A 24,741-nucleotide genomic window follows, 5' to 3' on the forward strand; every position below is an offset into this window, starting at 1 on the left:
GGATACAGAGAGAGATTGTATCCATAGCTTGTCTGGGATACAGGGAGAGATTATATCCATAGCTTGTCTGGGATACAGGGAGAGATTGTATCTATAGCTTGTCTGGGATACAGGGAGAGATTGTATCTATAGCTTGTCTGGGATACAGGGAGAGATTGTATCTATAGCTTGTCTGGGATACAGGGAGAGATTATATCCATAGCTTGTCTGGGATACAGGGAGAGATTGTATCTATAGCTTGTCTGGGATACAGGGAGAGAATGTGTCTATAAATTGTCTAGGATACAGGGAGAGGTTGTATCCATACCTTGTCTTGGATACAGGGGAGATTTTAGGAGCTTGTCAGGTGTAGACAATCAAGGCTGGTCCTTACCCTCCTGTTTTGATACACAGTGTATATTTTGAGTTGATATTTGAGCACAGATTCCTCATCTCGAGGTGACCTTATTTTACAGTTGCTGTAAAATGATGCCTTTGAATCAAACCTGCGTTACTGTATATGGAAAGACTTCTGTTGTAGACTATAGTATGTAGTATGTTTATGTGACTAGCATTCCTTCTATCAGCCAACAACCCTCCAGCCAATTGTGGTACAAGAACATTTATTGATGTCTCGGCTACTCCATGACAAGTTACTGTGTATGGTTACTGTATGGGTACTGTATGGACCACACCAGAGGGTCACTATGTATGGTTACTGTATCGACCACACCAGAGGGTCATCAAGTCAATATTTCTACCTTTACTAAGTGTGAGATATTTTTTTAATGTGAATCATGTGATCAATTCAAAACAATGTGATAATTTGAGAGACTTGTGTCTGGGACAGCCTCGTTTGTTTTTTATAATTCATGTGATATCTTTGTTTAAATTTGTTTTATTTATTTGTGAGATATGTATATATGCGAAACTTTTGTATAAAATATGAAACTTGAGAAATTAAATGAATAATATATTAAATTGTTGTTTTGTGATGAATCCTTTGTAAAGTGTTTATTAACATTGAAATTTAAAACATCAGAATTAAATACATTGTTATAAAGTTTATAACTATACAATGGAATAAAATTTGGTTCAGTCAGCCTGTCTTACAATGTTCTCATGTAACAACAGTTTAGTTTTATACTTTAAAAGAGTTTTGTTCATCGATAATTAATCACTTTTTATATCCAGTAAATTGAAGATGTTGAACATATTTTTAGCCCATAAGCATCACATAGTGGCTTTTCAAATTGCCCTGCGTCCATGGTCTGTGGTCCTTGGTCTGTCCGTAAACAATCCTTCTTATCTCTATTTCTTGAAAAGTACTGGAGGATATTCCTCTAACTTCCTGTGAAGGTGCCCCTTGGTCCCTTGTTGTGCCAATTTAATTTAGCCAGGAAAACAAAATGATCCACTGCTAGCTTTCTTTGATTTTGAAAATTGAAGTTTTTTATAGCTATTTCTTTATAAGTACCTGAGGGATATCCTTCAAATTTCATGAGTAGATTCCTCTTAGTCTCTAGTTGTGCCAACTCAATATAGATTTTTGATCAGAAAAATAAAATGGCCAACAGAAGGCCATCTTGTATTTTGAGAATTGAAGTTTGGTACCACTATTTCTTGGAAAGAACTGGAGGAAAGATCAGTCTGACATAGAACCAATAAAGATCAGTCTGACATAGAACCAATAAAGATCAGTCTGACATAGAACCAATAAACATCAGTCTGACATAGAACCAATAAACATCAGTCTGACATAGAACCAATAAACAACAGTCTTACATAGAACCAATAAAGATCAGTCTGACATAGAACCAATAAAGATCAGTCTTACATAGAACCAATAAAGATCAGTCTGACATAGAACCAGTAAAGATCAGTCTTACATAGAACCAATAAAGATCAGTCTTACATAGAACCAATAAAGATCAGTCTTACATAGAACCAATAAAGATCAGTCTTACATAGAACCAATAAAGATCAGTCTGACATAGAACCAATAAAGATCAGTCTTACATAGAACCAATAAAGATCAGTCTTACATAGAACCAATAAAGATCAGTCTTACATAGAACCAATAAAGATCAGTCTTACATAGAACCAATAAACATCAGTCTGACATAGAACCAATAAACATCAGTCTTACATAGAACCAATAAACATCAGTCTGACATAGAACCAATAAAGATCAGTTTGACATAGAACCAATACAGATCTGTCCTACATAGAACCAATAAAGATCAGTCTGACATAGAACCAATAAAGATCAGTCTTACATAGAACCAATAAAGATCAGTCTGACATAGAACCAATAAAGATCAGTCTGACATAGAACCAATAAAGATCAGTCTGACATAGAACCAATAAAGATCAGTTCTACATAGAACCAATAAAGATCAGTCTTACATAGAACCAATAAAGATCAGTCTTACATAGAACCAATAAAGATCAGTCTTACATAGAACCAATAAAGATCAGTCTTACATAGAACCAATAAAGATCGGTCTGACATAGAACCAATAAAGATCAGTCTTACATAGAACCAATAAAGATCAGTCTTACATAGAACCAATAAAGATCAGTCTGACATAGAACCAATAAAGATCAGTCTGACATAGAACCAATAAAGATCAGTCTTACATAGAACCAATAAAGATCAGTCTTACATAGAACCAATAAAGATCAGTCTTACATAGAACCAATAAAGATCAGTCTGACATAGAACCAATAAAGATCAGTCTGACATAGAACCAGTAAAGATCGGTCTTACATAGAACCAATAAAGATCAGTCTTACATAGAACCAGTAAAGATCGGTCTTGCATAGAACCAGTAAAGATCGGTCTGACATAGAACCAGTAAAGATCGGTCTGACATAGAACCAATAAAGATCAGTCTTACATAGAACCAATAAAGATCGGTCTGACATAGAACCAATAAAGATCGGTCTGACATAGAACCAGTAAAGATCAGTCTGACATAGAACCAATAAAGATCAGTCTTACATAGAACCAATAAAGATCAGTCTTACATAGAACCAATAAAGATCGGTCTGACATAGAACCAATAAACATCAGTCTGACATAGAACCAATAAACAACAGTCTTACATAGAACCAATAAAGATCAGTCTGACATAGAACCAATAAAGATCAGTCTTACATAGAACCAATAAAGATCAGTCTGACATAGAACCAGTAAAGATCAGTCTTACATAGAACCAATAAAGATCAGTCTTACATAGAACCAATAAAGATCAGTCTTACATAGAACCAATAAAGATCAGTCTTACATAGAACCAATAAAGATCAGTCTGACATAGAACCAATAAAGATCAGTCTTACATAGAACCAATAAAGATCAGTCTTACATAGAACCAATAAAGATCAGTCTTACATAGAACCAATAAAGATCAGTCTTACATAGAACCAATAAACATCAGTCTGACATAGAACCAATAAACATCAGTCTTACATAGAACCAATAAACATCAGTCTGACATAGAACCAATAAAGATCAGTTTGACATAGAACCAATACAGATCTGTCCTACATAGAACCAATAAAGATCAGTCTGACATAGAACCAATAAAGATCAGTCTTACATAGAACCAATAAAGATCAGTCTGACATAGAACCAATAAAGATCAGTCTGACATAGAACCAATAAAGATCAGTCTGACATAGAACCAATAAAGATCAGTTCTACATAGAACCAATAAAGATCAGTCTTACATAGAACCAATAAAGATCAGTCTTACATAGAACCAATAAAGATCAGTCTTACATAGAACCAATAAAGATCAGTCTTACATAGAACCAATAAAGATCAGTCTGACATAGAACCAATAAAGATCAGTCTTACATAGAACCAATAAAGATCAGTCTTACATAGAACCAATAAAGATCAGTCTGACATAGAACCAATAAAGATCAGTCTGACATAGAACCAATAAAGATCAGTCTTACATAGAACCAATAAAGATCAGTCTTACATAGAACCAATAAAGATCAGTCTTACATAGAACCAATAAAGATCAGTCTGACATAGAACCAATAAAGATCAGTCTGACATAGAACCAGTAAAGATCGGTCTTACATAGAACCAATAAAGATCAGTCTTACATAGAACCAGTAAAGATCGGTCTTGCATAGAACCAGTAAAGATCGGTCTGACATAGAACCAGTAAAGATCGGTCTGACATAGAACCAATAAAGATCAGTCTTACATAGAACCAATAAAGATCGGTCTGACATAGAACCAATAAAGATCGGTCTGACATAGAACCAGTAAAGATCAGTCTGACATAGAACCAATAAAGATCAGTCTTACATAGAACCAATAAAGATCAGTCTTACATAGAACCAATAAAGATCGGTCTGACATAGAACCTATAAAGATCAGTCTGACATAGAACCAATAAAGATCAGTCTTACATAGAACCAATAAAGATCGGTCTTACATAGAACCAATAAAGATCAGTCTTACATAGAACCAGTAAAGATCGGTCTTGCATAGAACCAGTAAAGATCAGTCTGACATAGAACCAATAAAGATCAGTCTTACATAGAACCAGTAAAGATCGGTCTTACATAGAACCAATAAAGATCGGTCTGACATAGAACCAATAAAGATCAGTCTGACATAGAACCAATAAAGATCAGTCTTACATAGAACCAGTAAAGATCGGTCTTACATAGAACCAATAAAGATCAGTCTTACATAGAACCAGTAAAGATCAGTCTTACATAGAACCAGTAAAGATCGGTCTTACATAGAACCAATAAAGATCAGTCTTACATAGAACCAGTAAAGATCGGTCTTGCATAGAACCAGTAAAGATCGGTCTGACATAGAACCAGTAAAGATCGGTCTGACATAGAACCAATAAAGATCAGTCTTACATAGAACCAATAAAGATCGGTCTGACATAGAACCAATAAAGATCGGTCTGACATAGAACCAGTAAAGATCAGTCTGACATAGAACCAATAAAGATCAGTCTTACATAGAACCAATAAAGATCGGTCTGACATAGAACCAATAAAGATCAGTCTGACATAGAACCAATAAAGATCAGTCTGACATAGAACCAGTAAAGATCGGTCTGACATAGAACCAGTAAAGATCGGTCTTACATAGAACCAGTAAAGATCGGTCTTGCATAGAACCAGTAAAGATCGGTCTGACATAGAACCAGTAAAGATCGGTCTGACATAGAACCAGTAAAGATCAGTCTGACATAGAACCAATAAAGATCGGTCTGACATAGATCTAATAAAGATCAGTCTGACATAGAACCAATAAAGATCAGTCTGACATAGAACCAATAAAGATCAGTCTGACATAGAACCAATAAAGATCAGTTTTACATAGAACCAATAAAGATCAGTCCTACATAGAACCAATAACATCATACAATGTTGGGTGCCAGGGTCCCTCTGGGATCTCGTCTCACCTATGATTACTAGAACTGAAGTCTTACTGCCTTGTCATAGAATAAAGATGTGGAGAGAAGACTTCTGTATTTCTCGTACAATAAGGAGGAATTAACAATAGGGCCTGTATCGATCTCCTGGATGTTTCGGTGATTATGACAAAACACTTCAATGTAAGTTAGGTAAATTCCCAGTTTGGAATCTGCCACCCAGTATCATGCATTACTGTCAACACTTTCCTGTCACTAACATATAGCTTTCTGGTTCCAAACATTTGACATTTGGACTTAAAAAATAAGAAGCAAGGAACCGAAACATACATGTACCATGATGTGACCCCTGCTTCTCCCCCCACCTCCATATTTGCTGGGTTAATTGAATTGTAATACCAATATAATACTTTTATGTTAGCCTTGATTTGATTTATCTAAACCTTTATAATTACCTCCCGCAATAACACCCAGAATCATTGTCGGAGATCCATATTGTCCTTGACCTTTTGACCAAAATGACCTAGACCTTATACCAAGTTACCTTGATCTTTGGTCAGTTGACTTATTTATTTCGAACCAACTTCGCTTGATAATGTCATAACAAAATCTTCATCAGTGAAGATACAAAATTTGACTTAATGACCTTGACCTTGATTATTGACATATTTATTGTGAACTGAACATCTTGACCATTTTTTTTATATAAACAAGTCAATAAATACTAATGTTAATAGCTTGAAACTTAATTGGTGGATGGACAGACAGAAGAAGGATAGAGTGATTACTATATGACGCCCTCCAATATGACGACCTAATTACCACAAAATCAAAGTCATTCCTTCAAAAGAAAGGTTTTAGAGCTAAATTTCCCCTACTGGGCCCACCCCTCAGACCCTTGGGGGTCCAGCCTAACTTTTATACAAAATGGGTTCCCCTTCACCAAAGCTTGCTTCAGACCAAATCCTTTCATTCCTACAGGCTATATTACCCCCTTTGGGCAAAGCCCCTCAGCCCCACCTTTTGTAGTTTTCAATCCTCACCACTTAGGGATGCTTCCAGTCGAATATAAATGATAACCTGAGGAAAGTCCTCGAGAAGAAGACATTTATAGCAATAACAAGGAATTAAACCCAGGGTCATGAAATTCAAGTCAATATAATTCAGTAAATATCTAGGTACCAATATCATAGTACTGAAATGGATTTCATCACCACTCAGTTTGTGTGGAGCTGACAAGTTTACAACCTGTCAAAGTCATAAGGACAATGCATTCTGTGTAGTTACCACCTGTACATAAAAGTCTAAACACCCAGTTGGATAGTTTTTGTAGAATTTATTTGAAGAGTTTTATTGTGTTACAATACATTTCTGACTGTACAACAGTAATACATACATCTCAACACAATTGGGATGGAGAAACATGTCAAATATCAGTCTAGTATCCAACACTGTAGCTCACAAAATAAATTATTTGGTTAAAATGTTGTTTGTATTATTATGGAAGTTGTAGATGTATTACAACCTGGATGTACCAGACTTAAATTATGGAAGGCACTTTTGTTAAAGTGAGGTAGGATAAATGTGAATTTACCAGACAAGACAGGCCCTGGGAGGAATTCCAACAGACCTTATGGCCATCAGGCCCTGAGAGGAATTCCAACATACCTTATGACCATCAGGCCCTGGGAGGAATTCCAACAAACCCTATGACCATCAGGCCCTGAGAGGAATTCCAACAAACCTTATGGCCATCAGGCCCTGAGAGGAATTCCAACATACCTTACATGACCATCAGGCCCTGGGAGGAATTCCAACAAACCTTATGACCATCAGGCCCTGGGAGGAATTCCAACAAACCCTATGACCATCAGGCCCTGAGAGGAATTCCAACAAACCTTATGGCCATCAGGCCCTGAGAGGAATTCCAACATACCCTATGGCCATCAGGCCCTTGGAGGAATTCCAACAAACCTTATGACCATCAGGCCCTTGGAGGAATTCCAACAAACCTTATGACCATCAGGCCCTGGGAGGAATTCCAACAAACCTTATGGCCATCAGGCCCTGAGCGGAATTCCAACATACCTTATGACCATCAGGCCCTGGGAGGAATTCCAACAAACCCTATGACCATCAGGCCCTGAGAGGAATTCCAACAAACCTTATGGCCATCAGGCCCTGGGAGGAATTCCAACAGACCTTATGACCATCAGGCCCTTGGAGGAATTCCAACAGACCCTATGACCATCAGGCCCTGGGAGGAATTCCAACATACCTTATGGCCATCAGGCCCTGAGAGGAATTCCAACATACCTCATGGCCATCAGGCCCTGAGAGGAATTCCAACATACCCTATGGCCATCAGGCCCTTGGAGGAATTCCAACAAACCTTATGGCCATCAGGCTCTTGGAGGAATTCCAACAAACCTTATGGCCATCAGGCCCTTGGAGGAATTCCAACATACCTTATGGCCATCAGGCCCTGGGAGGAATTCAGACATACCATGCCATCAAAAACAATCTTATTACATGTGAACATGTGGTCAGATTTTCAGGAAACCAAATACAATACCGGTAGTTGAAGTAAAAACAGTTTTTATCAATTTCTTACACACTCATCACCTATCTAGTGCTTGACTACAATAAATGCATGTCTGTTGACGAAATCATTCACACAAATAAACTTTTACACAACTGAAAAATATCTATAACATTGACAGTATAAAAATGTTGATACATTCATCTAGAACCTTTGAAGGCAATACAACCGACTTTGTTAAACAGTAAGAAAATTATACTTCTCCATGTTAATTAAATTACAACTATATCTGCCTGTGGTAAAACCCCTAACTACAATGAAGCAATATATTTCAACTGCTTTAGTTGTTCATGGCTACACGGTTATTCGGAATCTGTCCAATATTTTCTTGAAGCCCTTGACAGATATCTTTGAATTTTCTATAACACACTGCCACAGGCCATGTGATGTAGGACATATGTCCTTGGTTTGTCTATCACAAACTGCCACAGACCATGTGATGTAGGACATATGTCCTTGGTTTGTCTATAACACACTGCCACAGGCCATGTGATGTAGGACATATGTCCTTGGTTTGTCTATAACACACTGCCACAGACCATGTGATGCAGGACATATGTCCTTGGTTTGTCTATAACACACTGCCACAGGCCATGTGATGTAGGACATATGTCCTTGGTTTGTCTATTGTGGCCATGTGATGTAGGACATATGTCCTTGGTTTGTCTATAACACACTGCCACAGACCATGTGATGTAGGACATATGTCCTTGGTTTGTCTATAACACACTGCCACAGACCATGTGATGTAGGACATATGTCCTTGGTTTGTCTATCACACACTGCCACAGGCCACTAGAGCATTTGATATCTTTTTTGGTTTGCATTGTGCATGTATTTCAACCAATCAAATGAGTGCATATGGTGTTTTTCAACCAATTAAATATAAGCAAGGGCATGTGCTCTCTTTCAATCAATCAACTGAGGGCATGTAATATATTTTCAACCAATCAAATAATTTGAGATGAAGGAAATATACTGAATTTTATCCAAGATGCTTTTTCCTAGACCAAGACTCATATTATACAATAATGCTTGTTTAAATTCAAGGATCAAGCTGATATCCATTAGCTACTTATGTTATGAGTGGATATCTTATATATATTATTATTATCAGGCATCTGGTATTAAAGGTTACCAGGTTCAGTGCAATAGAATGCTATTAAAGAGTTGTGATAGTGTTACAGAAAACTAGAGCTGTATACATGATTTGTTGATCCAGTTATACCATCAGGTTACAGGGAAGTGCTTATATCCAACATTGATTGTTATATATAATCAAGCACTGTTACAATCAAAGGTTTGTGTGACATATAACTGGATTTATAATAATAGTATATTAGCTATATTTACATCCCTACCTACTATACACAATAACATACAACAGAAATATGTACACTATACAGTTAACACTACCTCAACATGTAGTAGCTATATGCACACAATATGCCATTATGGTTTAATGAGATTCATTAAGATGAAGGATGTGATATACTGGCCCAAATCACCATGAACCAGGTGTCGTAATGTAAACCATGGTTGGAACACACACACATCAACAATTTTATACATGTGTACAAGGGAGAACAATAGTGGGAGGGGGTAAATAACTTACAACTCGAGGAATCAGTCCTACTGGAGGTAGTCTAAATGAATGTAGTAATCTGGCATTGCAAATATATTTGAGTCAAATATCATTGTGTCTTCCATACCATTAATGACTGTTAATGGATGGGTAGTTTGTCTAACACCCAGATACTTTCAGATTGTGAATTTGAAAAAAGAACCTACGACTTTCCAATTGAATTTAGTAATTCTATGTTATAGGTGATACCACACACAGTACTTGGTGTGCTGTTTCCTGTACCACACACCGTACTTGGTGTGCTGTTTCCTGTACCACACACCGTACTCGGTGTGCTGTTTCCTGTACCACACACAGTACTCTGTGTGCTGTTTCCTGTACCACACACCGTACTCGGTGTGCTGTTTCCTGTACCACACACCGTACTCGGTGTGCTGTTTCCTGTACCACACACAGTACTCGGTGTGCTGTTTCCTGTACCACACACCGTACTCGGTGTGCTGTTTCCTGTACCACACACCGTACTCGGTGTGCTGTTTCCTGTACCACACACCGTACTCGGTGTGCTGTTTCCTGTACCACACACAGTACTCGGTGTGCTGTTTCCTGTACCACACACCGTACTCGGTGTGCTGTTTCCTGTACCCCACACACCGTACTCGGTGTGCTGTTTCCTGTACCACACACCGTACTCGGTGTGCTGTTTCCTGTACCACACACCGTACTCGGTGTGCTGTTTCCTGTACCACACACCGTACTCGGTGTGCTGTTTCCTGTACCACACACAGTACTCGGTGTGCTGCTTCCTGTACCACACACAGTACTCGGTGTGCTGTTTCCTGTACCACACACAGTACTCGGTGTGCTGTTTCCTGTACCACACACAAGACTCGTTATGCTGTTTCCTGTACCACAATTGATAAAAACAGCCTGAGTGATAATTATATTTTTAAATGTGTGTCCAGATTTGATAACCCACCAGGAGTGTAGTTATTTACACGTACAACAGTGAACTGAGTATCACCTAATTAAAACATAACGCCATCGACAGATGAATATTAATATTATAGCAGGAAAAAACGCCCTGTTTATATCGCTGTTCTTGGCTCCATAATTCAATATGGTTGTAAAGTCCTCCATCTTTGGATTCTTAATTAAATTGATTTAAAAAAAATGATGATATAGCCTTAACAATGATACATTATAAACAAATCTCTTCATTTCCATGACCTCCTCCAGTACATATAGAAGTGATTGGCGAGGAAATCACGGGTACAAAATAATAACATGATAACAATAATGGGCCAATGAAAAGTGATATTGTTACAACCTATCTAAGATGATATGATGAAAGACTTGTATGTGCACTGTGATTCTTCCATTTCTAAATTTGTATCCCAAATTTTAATATTTGTAATAAATATTGAATAACAGAGGTTTCTACCATCAACTTTACTATTATACAGACATTGCACAGCGGAGTCATCGGGAAGAAATCTATGGAAAAATCACAGTGTATGGGAAAACTCTGTTATTTACTTTAAATATCAAATCAAAGGACTACTAGGTACATATCAGACATCACAGCCCTGTCTGTGACCACTTGTCAATCAGCAGTTCTTGACCATTCAGAAATTTTCTAGATGTCTTCTGCTACCTCACATTTAATTTACACAAAGTTCCTTTGATGATACAGATTGGATGAAAATGCTCATGATTTTACAGTATGTCTCTGTTGTCATGGGAATGACTGTGGATTCGAAAATAAAGCATCCCTCATCATCTCTTCCATCTGAAACGAATATAAACAAAAAATTGAAAAAAATAATATGATTTTATTTCATATCATAAATATCCTGCAAATCAAACCCAGGGTGCCAACACACTCAAAGTTGGGGGTGAATTTATTGCAGGATATTGAAATACCACAGACATTTGTAAGCATTTCATTCAACTGCAATTGACATCGGGGGACTCATAACCAGCCGTGGGCTTATTATAAGCTAAGGACTTATTACCACACATCAATTGATTACCATACATTGTTTATTCACCATAAATGGGCTTATTACTAGACAAGGGTTTATTACCAGTCAGTGGCTTATTACCAGACAAGGGCTTATAACCAGACATGGGCCTATTACCAGTCAGTGTCTTATTACCAAACAGGGGCGTATTACCAGACAGGGATTTATTACCAGACAAGGGCTTATTACCAGACATAGGGCTTATAACCAGACAAGGGCTTATTGCCAGTCAGTGGCTTATTACCAGACAAGGGCTTATTGTCGGTCAGTGGCTTATTACCAGACAAGGGCTAATAACCAGACAAGGGCTTATAACTAGACAAGGGCTTATTGCCAGTCAGTGACTTATTACCAGACAAGGGCTTATTACCAGACAAGGGCTTATAACTAGACAAGGGCTTATTACCAGACAAGGGCTTATTGCCGGTCAGTGGCTTATTACCAGACAAGGGCTAATAACCAGACAAGGGCTTATTACCAGACAAGGGCTTATTGCCGGTCAGTGGCTTATTACCAGACGGGCTTATTACCAGACAAGGGCTTATTGTCGGTCAGTGGCTTATTACCAGACAAGGGCTAATAACCAGACAAGGGCTTATAACTAGACAAGGGCTTCTTGCCAGTCAGTGACTTATTACCAGACAAGGGCTTATTGCCGGTCAGTGGCTTATTACCAGACAAGGGCTAATAACCAGACAAGGGCTTATAACTAGACAAGGGCTTATTGCCAGTCAGTGGCTTATTACCAGACAAGGGCTTATTACTAGACAAGGGCTTATTACTAGACAAGGGATTTTTAATTATCTGATGTGTTATAATACATTTGTCTATAACAAATAGAAGACTCCGTACATCACTAGAAAACAGACTGATATGTCTACATCAGTGACAAGTAAATCCTACATAAATGGTCCCCAGTGTTTACTGACCTCTTCTGTATTTGGACAAACAGGCAAGATACAGAACTTCTTCTCTCTGCGAGGTGGACAGTCCATCCCACCCCGCTTTGGTCGCTTTATAACGCGCTTTCGACGTTTCTGCACGGCGTTGTCACCACAGGTATGAGAGCAGGGTGTCCACTCGCCCCATTCTGACAGTACACAGTCCACCGCTACAATAAAGATCATGTATGACTGAACGACTGTTTACACATCAGACCTTTAAAGACAGGACAGGGAGGAGAGTTCAAAATACCATACTTTCCTTGGTGGTAGTATAAGGTTGTAGTACATTTTGTAGTGTTAATTTCATCATGGTATTACAATATCTTCCCACAAAGTGTGTTTCGAATCTAATGTCTTTGTAAACAGGTGTATCAATGAGTGTATTAACTCACTTTTACTGTAGACTCATACATTGAATATTATATAATACATTGAATGTTATATAATATATTACTTATCATACTTATACACAACTTAAATGATATAATAATTTGAATTATCAATTTGCGACAGAAACTCTCATACTTACGACATTTGTTTGGTCTCCGGCATTTCTTTTTCTTTGACAGTCGCCGTGAACATCGGCCTCCATTCTGAGCTTCCATCTCCACTGACCTTGTTTTCATCATGAAGCCCTTCCCACAGGTGACAGAGCAGGGTGACCAATCAGTCCAGGCCGTTACTTGACAGTTGATGGCTGGTCCATCGTTGGGTGGTTCCAGCTGGCCTCCCTGTTCACGTTGACGTTGGCGTTGGCGCTGACGCTGTAAACGTCTAGCCTTCTTATTTTTCCGTTTTCTCATTAATTTCTTCTCTCTCTTACTTGTCTTCCTTTTCCTACCACGTTTATTTGAACTCACCACAAGTTTGGGTCTCATATCCACATTGCCCTGCCTCATAATGGAAGCCTCATTGGTAGGTCCTTCATTGAGACTTGCTGTGAAAACAAAACAAATGAAGAAAGGTTAGTTCTACACGATATACTTACTTCTCTTCATTTTGTTAAGGAAATTTTATTCTAAATAGATAAATTATATATCACAGGTGATATCTATCCCCATAACCTGGTAAATTGTTAGTATATTTCACAGTCCATATCACACCTGGTAGGCCACATTGTGGGCTTGTGTTTCAGATATTTCGTATATATGACTTCATTCAGCTACTTCATCATAAGATACATGCAACTTGATGTTTTACCTTCACAACATTAAAATGCTTTACACAAAATGAATGTGAATTACTCAAACATTACAGTGTTAGGATTAACAGGTCAAACCTCACATGAACAAGTCAGAGGTCACATGAACAAGTCAAATGTCACATGAACAAGTCAGAGGTCACATGAACAAGTCAGAGGTCACATGAACAAGTCAAATGTCACATGAACAATTCAGAGGACACATGAACAGATCTATGGTCACAGCCAAATGTTGCAGATGATGGAAAAATTCGTTATTTGTCCAAAATCATATTGACATAATAAATCTGAATCTCCCTGCAAATGAAATGTTATTCCCCGACAAAGCTATATAAAGGTTAATAAGCTGGAAGCTTAGTACATTTCTGTATTTATAGAGATGGAAGCATAGTGGGACTCCTCAAAGTTGAAGTAAAGTACATTGTATATAATACATTTTAATGGGACACTTACAAACAAAAAAACAAAAATGAGAAATTTAAAGTCCATTTAAAATTCCTGTTCATAGTCTTGGTTTATGATGAGGAATAAAGTTCAGTGATTAAGTGAGCAAGATGATTGTAAAAATGTCAGGTCACGGAACATGAAAGTACAAATTTTCTTAAATAATTGGGGAAACTAAAGTTATGGTTACACACCAAAATGTTATGATTCAAGGTCAAACTAAAGTTATGTTTACACACCAAAATGTTATGATTCAAGGTCAAAGTCAGGATGAGTATCATGAGGGTGTCTACACACAGACAATATGAAACTCTATTTTTAGAAAGTTGACAAAAACGTCTGTACCCATTGCAAGGTCACATGTCATTGTGCATTCTTGTTCTGAACGGAAATTATTCTCATTTCCACGGCAACCACCATAGTTGAATGGCTGGCACAAATTTTCTTCGCTGTTATAGAACCATCGCGGAAAGAGCCCCTTACAAGGTCCAATTTCCACTGGTGTTGTGCAGATAACTGTAAGATAGAGGGGTTATAAGTCATACCACCACATATTAACTGGGTCATGCACAGTGTCAACACAGGTTCAAGGCCATCCAACATCATGACCAAGCACCACCATTGGTTAGCACTGTATCCAATCATCATTGTCACAGAAATGCTTGGAAGACGGACATTTCTGTGATGTTTCAAAGGACTGGATACAAAACTAACCATTTCATATAGCATGCTGAAATCTCATTTAAACCTTTTTTTTAAATATTCATTAGTTAGGACACCATTACGTTTCTCCCTTATATTGAGGAAAGTAGGGATATAAGGTAAGCCAAGAGCACCAGGAACTATTGTAGAAAGGTTTAGACCCTGTATGATGGGGATTAACTTTTAATCAGATCTACATGTACAGAAGAACCATATCAATCTACATGTACAGAAGAACCATACCAACCAGTCATACTTGACACTGCTTCTCTGGCAGCACACCATTCCTCATTTTGAGATATGTAATAAGTTTTCATTTTAAACATAGAAAACTTTGTTAAAATGACATGAGAAATATTTGGATGAATATGGTTCTACTGTACATAAATGATAAATGTTCCATTGGTAAAAACAATAGATACAATCATGCCATGCATTACTGACATTGGGATAGATACGATCCATTTCCTTCAGATATTAGGAGTCTACATCCTTTGATACTAAGTCATTATATCAGATTTCTTAGCCAAGGGTCTAAACAGCTCTCTTTTCAATCACAAAAGATGTGTAACGTTTGCAGAGCAAAAAATAACATATGGAAAGCTGCTTCAGTCTGAGAGAAGAAAAATAACGACTTTCACCGATCTTAAAACAGCTACAGAACTCTTTGATTCTGTGTTTTCCCATTTACATAGATTAACTGCCATTTCTCTTAACAAGGAATTTACATGAAGCCATCAAATATCAAGCCGCTAAATTCTACATGTTCTGTAATTTTAGGACAGATGGACTGGATTAAAAAAGCTTTACTACTGAAGCTGTTAAGTATCGTTGACCAGCAGTCTTCCTACCTGAGAAATTCTTCATCATGATTGCTTTCCTACAGTCGCGGATGTAGCCAAAGCACAGGTCCTTCTCCATTAAACGTGGCTTTGCCTGACACTGTACTGAGTTATTCTTCCACAGGAACATGCGCCATCGCTCTGTGATCCCAATACCACACGTCACACTGCACGGGGCCCAGTCTGACCACTGAGTCACCGCACAAGGATCATTCAGGTCAATTGTGTCCAGTTCATGTCGGATAACATAGTCATCGGGAAGTTCCTTAGGCCCCTTCCTTCTGTGGCTTGACCTACAGTCGCCTTCACATACCTCCCTCTGGGTAAGGTCTATTCCGCAGGCTAATGCGGAGATACGTAGATTGTTGAGTAGTCTGCGCCGCTCGCGGTACCCAGTGCCACACGTGCTATTACAGCTACCCCAGGCTGTCCACTCGGTGGTCGAACACTTCTCCATCTCTAAAAAATACACAGGATGCAATCTTGTTAACATAAATGGAAGGGAATGTTTTGTTACTGTTTTAAAAAAAATCTCTAAAACCAAACTGTATCAGTCTGTATGTGATTCTTACAGTGTTAATCTTTGTCTCATCAAACTGCTACAGAACATTAATTGTGTAGCGAGAAGCATAATACTGATTTTTTAAAACATTTTGGAAAATAAGTACAAAGCAGATGTTTGAATAATGAATAAGACTGATACAATTTGTTGTGACCAGTTACATGGCCATAAGACTGATACAATTTGTTGTGACCAGTTATATGGTCAGTCTTAGCTAACCAGGAGTGACCATCATTAGCCAGTGATGTGAAAGGCAGTGTGATATGTGCTCAGACTTATTGATAGAGTGGGAACAGGAAGCATTTTTATAATACTGATGTGAACGGTGAAGGTGAGGACATGATGAACTCTTTTAGTAAGAAAGTCTTTACCAAAATTGTGTATATTTTAATACAGACTTTTTGATAAAAAAAATTAATAAAAAGAAATTACCCTTGATCAAAGATCTATGAAGATTTTTAGCATTTCTGGTAATTTTGTAGAATAGATTGAGAATTCCTAAAATCCGAGTTCTTCTACAAATTGATGTAGGACATTACAATATAATGTTCTATGTAATTCTAACAGAGATATGGTGAAGATTTTTAGTTTATCCATTCAGATAAAAAAAACAAGATTAAAGTCCATCATAACCACACCATTATAATGTATCATGAATTACGTGTAGAGTGACAACCTCGTTAATCCTCGTTGATCCTTATCTTGATTACGTATGTATTTCAGATACGTTCTCCAATCTTATTCCCACACCCTGTACTGACATTGTTATTTAACAGATGATATAAATGTATATATGGTATATTACATCAGTCAATCCAGGCATTCCACAGGAAACCAACTTTAACACTCTCAACATGGAAAAGACAAATTTACAACTTTTTCCATGCACAATTTCCTTATTGTCTTTAATCAAAATGCATTAATTGCCCAGGTATATTAATATATCTTATATCTGATTACTGTACAGCTTATCATATGTAATATACTATTATGATTTGACCTCAACATTTTCTGCATGTATATTATCCAAATAAATGATTGACAGCTTCAACATTATAATATGTACATTCATGCTGACTTAATTATGCTAACACCATTCAGACATCAAAACTTATTTTTATATTGGCAATTCATGCATCATGCATCCAAACTCACACGTCTTCTGTAAAAACAAGACAGAATTACTCCCCTTTGAACACCTCTCACCTATGCAACATGGCATACATAGCTTTTAATTACCTAAATACTTACGAAGCATGGCATCAGCTGTCAAATAGTCAATGGTATCAGAATAATAAAAGCAAATACAATGCAGGGGAGCCTCCCCATAATAGACAAATGTATGTGGACATCCAATATGTAAGTATTAGTCTCACTACTTATATCTTATCAGTTCTGTATCAACAATTACGGTACTGAAAATTGAAAAATGTTATTGAATGCATTGAAATTGTCCAAAAAGGTCAACTACATCCTAAATCATGCCCTGTTTTCAATAAACTTTATGTATGTGCATGGGTATGTACAGGAGACGTGTCTCTGTATGGGTAGACTGGATGTTGTACCTGTGTTTGTGTGTGTGGTATGTACAGGAGACATGTCTCTGTATGGGTAGACTGGATGTTGTACCTGTGTTTGTGTGTGTGGTATGTACAGGAGACGTGTCTCTGTATGGGTAGACTGGATGTTGTACCTGTGTTTGTGTGTGTGGTATGTACAGGAGACATGTCTCTGTATGGGTAGACTGGATGTTGTACCTGTGTTTGTGTGTGTGGTATGTACAGGAGACATGTCTCTGTATGGGTAGACTGGATGTTGTACCTGTGTTTGTGTGGTATGTACAGAGACACGTCTCCTGTATGGGTAGACTGGATGTTGTACCTGTGTTTGTGTGTGGTATGTACAGGAGACATGTCTCTGTATGGGTAGACTGGATGTTGTACCTGTGTTTGTGTGTGGTATGTACAGGAGACGTGTCTCTGTATGGGTAGACTGGATGTTGTACCTGTGTTTGTGTGTGTGGTATGTACAGGAGACATGTCTCTGTATGGGTAGACTGGATGTTGTACCTGTATTTGTGTGTGGTATGTACAGGAGACATGTCTCTGTATGGGTAGACTGGATGTTGTACCTGTGTTTGTGTGTGGTATGTACAGGAGACATAGTCTCCCCTGTATGGGTATAGCTGGATGTTTGTACCTGGTTTGTGGTGTGGTATGTACAGGAGACATGTCTCTGTATGGGTAGACTGGATGTTGTACCTGTGTTTGTGTGTGTGGTATGTACAGGAGACATGTCTCTGTATGGGTAGACTGGATGTTGTACCTGTGTTTGTGTGGTATGTACAGGAGACATGTCTCTGTATGGGTAGACTGGATGTTGTACCTGTGTTTGTGTGTGGTATGTACAGGAGACATGTCTCTGTATGGGTAGACTGGATGTTGTACCTGTGTTTGTGTGTGTGGTATGTACAGGAGACATGTCTCTGTATGGGTAGACTGGATGTTGTACCTGTGTTTGTGTGTGGTATGTACAGGAGACATGTCTCTGTATGGGTAGACTGGATGTTGTACCTGTGTTTGTGTGTGTGGTATGTACAGGAGACATGTCTCTGTATGGGTAGACTGGATGTTGTACCTGTGTTTGTGTGGTATGTACAGGAGACATGTCTCTGTATGGGTAGACTGGATGTTTCATGCATGATAATTTTTGGCTTGGTTAAATGTTGGACATAAGAAACTTGTGTATTGTGTATTTAGGAAGTCTACATTTGGTCCAGAAAACATCCAAAAGCAAGCTTCTTTTCCACAAGCAAAGCATTTACCTATATCAATTATTTTAGACTCAATACAAATATCATTCAGTGTTATGATTGGCCGTCAGTTACATTAGGATATATAGAAATGCAGATATGGTGGACGATGCAGCCTTCCCTGTTATCAGGCTCCTCTCCATCACAGGCAGGTTTGTACTATTAGATTTCTAGTCTGATAAAAACATCTTAAATATCCTACATTAGTCACTTAGGACCGCTCTATAATCAAACTTAGGTCTATATCTAAAATATGTATGCTAGTAATAGACAACCTTATCTATTACTTTAAATTTCACCTTTTTTATCCACAAATTTCTGCCTTAATTTTCTCTAATATATCAATATGACATGTGGTCAATTTTTTCCTAAAGATTATCAGATCGTTGCATACATGACCTATAATTTGGAATGACTTTAGGCCTATTGGTAGTGTCTGAGTTCTCTTTATCGATACAAACTCAAGCAAATTGATACATGCTAATCCTTCATACAATGAGCTTGTGCATTCAGACAACTAAAATATCACGAAAAAACAAAACAAAAAAAAAAAAAAAAAAAAAACATTACCTATTTTCTTCTTCATCATCATTTTCTTTTTCATTCGTTCAATGAGGACACTGGTGCTGACGGCCGATTCTCCCGAATTATTGTCTGTTGTGCCATCATCACACGACTGCTCGGCTGTCTTTGTGATCCTAAGGCGAGCCATTGGTAGAATCCTTTCCGGGCCATAGAAAGGTGAGTCCGGGTTCCTAGGGTAGCGGTTTGTGATCTTGTGGATATTTTCTTTAGGATTAGTGGCGATGTTTCTGGCCTGTTAAAATAATACAATAGTTGGGAGAAGCTCAATGTATAGTGACATAACAACTGTGTGGATTGCCTCCCCTTTACCATCATCCTCATATTTTCAGTGACTTATCCATGGGTACAGGAAATGTGATATAGTTGGTGACAATCTGTACAATTATACTAAAAAATGTGATATAGTTGGTGAAAATCTGTACAATTATACTAAATAAAAAATGTGATATAGTTGGTGACAATCTGTACAATTATACTAACAATAACTGATAATGGACATCTTGTGATATCAGATTTTCTCCACGATTTAAAGGAAACACAAGTTTGATTGAATGATCATGTAAATAAGAATGGCAACCTTTAATAATCTCATGTTTAAATTCTTACATCAACTAACCCAGACAAAACAAGAAATGCTTTGATAGAAAATGATAATTGGTATGTAATTAAATAGTTTGTTCCTTTACGGCCAACTAAACATCAGTGTGTTTGACCTTGAGAGTGTATTTTGTCCGTTGTCGTATTTGACGGATGTTTGGGGTGTTATTAAAGCTGGAACATAGTAAGTATAATATGTCATCAAAACCAGTTACCGTAAACATATTCATTTTGACACATTCAAAATGGCACTGTAATGATTAGACGCACCCGGTACTGGCCATATAAAATACCATACAGAAATAACACCTCGTGTAGTCATGGCAAGTAAGATAGCCGCTGACGTTAGACAACATTAAATAATGTTATTCATTATGGTTTTTGTTTTATGTTCGTATTTGTTTTTTTACAGCATTTTATGTTGTCAATACATGACATATAAAAAACAATACAAGTAACATGTAAAACTATCAACATGTGTATCTCATAGAGTAGATCATAACAGGGTAAGACCTTGCCAGGAAAAATGAAGGTATCAGGAAATCACACTTGTTGTTAGTACGATAACAATATTTTTGTACATGATGTTGTTTTAGTATGGGACCTGGGATGTTAACATTACAATCTACATGACTTACCAGATACGTATGTCCACTGTCAGTACCAGCGTCCCAGGGGAAGAGATCTACCTCCATCTGATCCGCCCAGGTACAGTTGGTCTGACACAGGTTGAGGCGTGTCACACCTGTAACAGTCGATATTCGGTTTGTAATCAATGAATATTGGTAAGAAATTTGGTCTGTTACAACTCAAATAGAGGCTTGATAAAAAAAATCATGTATACTCACTAGAAAATATCTTCACACAAGTTGGGAGAGGATAACCATAAAAAATACTTACCTACACACAAGTTGGGAGAGGATAACCATAAAAAATACTTACCTACACACAAGTTGGGAGAGAATTCCTAATAGAAACTACTTACCCACACACAAGTTGGGAGAGAATTCCTAATAGAAACTACTTACCCACACACAAGTTGGGAGTGAATTCCTAATAGAAACTACTTACCCACACACAAGTTGGGAGAGGATTTCCACTAGAAAATACTTACCAAACACGTTGGGACAATATTCCCACTAGAAAATACTTACCCACACACCAATCTGGACTAGGCCCTATCATACTGAGGGCAGACAAATAGTGGGCGTTCTGGTCCACAAAGAAGTCAGCATTCATGGTCTTCCGTAACTGTGTGTATCCCCAAAGTGGGGCGGTCTTTATCACGGTCTTAATGCTTGGATCCTGTAAATTAATATAAGATACATGTAATGTACATATTATGTAGTTACAATAGTGTAGATACCTGGGGGTATTTAGTAGTTACAATAGTGTAGATACCTGGGGGTATTTAGTAGTTACAATAGTGTAGATACCTGGGGGTATTTAGTAGTTACAATAGTGTAGATACCTGGGGGTATTTAGTAGTTACAATATGGTAGATACCTGGGGGTATTTAGTAGTTACAATAGTGTAGATACCTGGGGGTATTTAGTAGTTACAATACGGTAGATACCTGGGGGTATTTAGCAGTTACAATACGGTAGATACCTGGGGGTATTTAGTAGTTACAATATGGTAGATACCTGGGGGTATTTAGTAGTTACAATATGGTAGATACCTGGGGGTATTTAGTAGTTACAATATGGTAGATACCTGGGGGTATTTAGTAGTTACAATATGGTAGATACCTGGGGGTATTTAGTAGTTACAATATGGTAGACACCTGGGGGTATTTAGTAGTTACAATATGGTAGATACCTGGGGGTATTTAGTAGTTACAATATGGTAGATACCTGGGGGTATTTAGTAGTTACAATATGGTAAATACCTGGGGGTATTTAGTAGTTACAATATGGTAAATACCTGGGGGTATTTAGTAGTTACAATAGTGTAGATACCTGGGGGTATTTAGTAGTTACAATATGGTAGATACCTGGGGGTTTACAATATGGTAAATACCTGGGGGTATTTAGTAGTTACAATATGGTAGATACCTGGGGGTTTACAATACGGTAGATACCTGGGGGTATTTAGTAGTTACAATATGGTAGATACCTGGGGGTATTTAGTAGTTACAATAGGGTAGATACCTGGGAGTATTTAGTAGTTACAATAGGTTAGATACCTGGGGTATTTAGCATAATCATTCATCTACAGGTAAAAGGTTCCCAACGATTAAGTTTTTACAATTTGTGTGTATTGTGCGAGTAGTCGGATCTATCAGTGATTCTGTATCTGTTCACAGGCCTAGCACACAGGTCACCCTGTACATGTTTTATACTATTGTAAATCTGTCATTTAGAAAATATTTCTGAATGTGAAATAATTGAAATAACTTAATTAAAAAAGATATTTTTGAAATGAAATAAAGCATCTTGAATTCCCACATTTACTGTGTGACAGAGGAGGCCATCAAATTATGATATCAGTGCCAACATTCACAGGTAGTGACGGGCACGACCCATTAACGCTGAAAATTAAGATGATATAAGTGATATTATTATGTGTTTATTGACACGATCTAGGTATTATAGGTAAATCCATTGATGAGGTTTGTCGTTTGAGAACTCTGTAATTCCTAAAAGGTGGGTCGCCTGGTACAATAGGCCCTTATTACTGAAGCCTAGGGCAGATGCTCACAGTCAAATATGTCTGATTGTAGTATAACTACCTACAACTTATTCTTCCAATCTAATGAATTATTAGTATATTCATATTTAACAACTAATATCAACGACATTAACAGGTTCATGCACCAAGAAATAAAAAGTCATGTTATATCAGGCTGCACCTGAATGAGCAAAGTTTATCTGTGAGAACTTGGTGTCAGGAGTGACAGCAGGGTACCCCTGGTGTACAGGGTACGATGGGAACTGGGTGTACAGGGTACGATGGGAACTGGGTGTCGGAAGTGACAGCATGACACCCTGGTGTACAGGGTACAGTGGGAACTTGGTGTCAGGAGTGACAGCGTGGCACCCTGGTGTACAGGGTACAGTGGGAACTGGGTGTCGGGAGTGACAGCATGACACCCTGGTGTACAGGGTACAGTGGGAACTTGGTGTCAGGAGTGACAGCGTGGCACCCTGGTGTACAGGGTACGGTGAGAACTGGGTGTCGAGAGTGACAACACGACACCCCTGGCTGTAGTGGTGTACAGGGTATGGTTGGAACTGCGTGTTGAGAGTGACAACACGACACCCCTGGCTGTAGTGGTGCACAGGGTATGGTGGGAACTTGGTGTCGTGGCTGTAGTGGTGTACAGGGTACGGTGAGAACTGGGTGTCGGGAGTGACAGCATGGCACCTTGGTGTACAGGGTACGGTGGGAACTGGGTGTCGGGAGTGACAGCCTGGCACCCTGGTGTACAGGGTACGGTGGGAACTGGGTCTAAAGAGTGACAACACGACACCCCTGGCTGTAGTGGTGTACAGGGTATGGTGGGAACTGGGTGTCGTGGCTGTAGTGGTGTACAGGGTATGGTGGAAATGGGTGTGAATGAAGTCTTCAACGAGCATGCCACCTTAATAAAATAATCAAGGTAGAAAAAAATTGAAAGTTCTCAAGACAGACTTTCCTTTACTCACAAATCTTCACTGTCAACCCTTACACTTACAGCACAATTAAATAACTGGGCACATTGTCAAATGGCGAGACTGATGAACAATATCGGCCTTTGATGTACATGTGAGTCAACATCTAACCCAGGTTACACCAAGGCCTGGGACAGTGACTTTCCACATATTGGTATATTTTGTTCAACAGATAGCAGTGGTTTAGAAACTCTCCAATATCTTCTGGAATGTCTCAATTGGATTCAAGTTGGACAAAGATGACTTGTGCAAAATCTGTTTAAACAAACATTTGAATATTTGTGTACAAAGAGCTGCATATTTGTCATTATAACATTTTTTTTTTCCATTCCATGCTAATATATCATCTAACGTAATACTTGTAACTATCCGTCTTTGTCTCAATGATCAAACGGGCAACATGCAATGAATTTCTTAACTGTTCAATATCAGTGATTTTTTATGTGTATTTGGGCTGAATTTATACAAGGCTTTAAACCGTAGGAGAATTGGAGCTATTGTTATTGTGGTATTCCCAAAATAGTACAGAATATATAAAAAATAATGAATGAATATGTCTGTTGCATCACAAAGCATGTTTGTTTGTTTTACATCAAAGACATTGACAAATATCAATATTCTGATCTTTGTTGAATTGTTAAACATCACAATTTTTCTCGACTGAAAACTGCTTCTTAGCAAATATACTATAGAGTCACTCAACATGATTCTATGTATCAACACACATTTTGGTATCTTTTCATTTTCCATCAACATTGTATGTATAGTTTGTTA

The 24,741-nt window shown here is 38.0% G+C and overlaps 1 protein-coding gene across 6 annotated transcripts in view; it reads right to left on the reverse strand.

Moving 5' to 3' along the window:
- Window positions 1-6,724: 6,724 nt before the first annotated feature.
- The window catches only part of LOC117328098 (spondin-1-like), a 118,310-nt gene continuing 100,293 nt past the window's right edge, over window positions 6,725-24,741 (reverse strand). For 2 of the 6 annotated variants that reach the window (XM_033885456.1, XM_033885460.1), the window contains 9 exons: window positions 21,466-21,616; window positions 20,950-21,056; window positions 19,700-19,946; window positions 17,557-17,583; window positions 15,765-16,214; window positions 14,557-14,727; window positions 13,096-13,503; window positions 12,552-12,733; window positions 6,725-11,387 (listed from right to left, as the gene is read on the reverse strand). In XM_033885456.1, the coding sequence (XP_033741347.1) occupies window positions 11,334-11,387; window positions 12,552-12,733; window positions 13,096-13,503; window positions 14,557-14,727; window positions 15,765-16,214; window positions 17,557-17,583; window positions 19,700-19,946; window positions 20,950-21,056; window positions 21,466-21,616 (1,797 nt within the window). In that variant the 3' untranslated portion in view covers window positions 6,725-11,333. The remainder of the gene's footprint in view (window positions 11,388-12,551; window positions 12,734-13,095; window positions 13,504-14,556; window positions 14,728-15,764; window positions 16,215-17,556; window positions 17,584-19,699; window positions 19,947-20,949; window positions 21,057-21,465; window positions 21,617-24,741) is intronic. The other 4 variants (XR_004532849.1, XM_033885457.1, XM_033885458.1 and 1 more) reach the window with 4 other exon arrangements.

The sequence above is a fragment of the Pecten maximus genome, chromosome 5 (genome assembly GCF_902652985.1).
Source record: "Pecten maximus chromosome 5, xPecMax1.1, whole genome shotgun sequence".
Taxonomy (NCBI): Eukaryota; Metazoa; Mollusca; class Bivalvia; order Pectinida; family Pectinidae; genus Pecten; species Pecten maximus.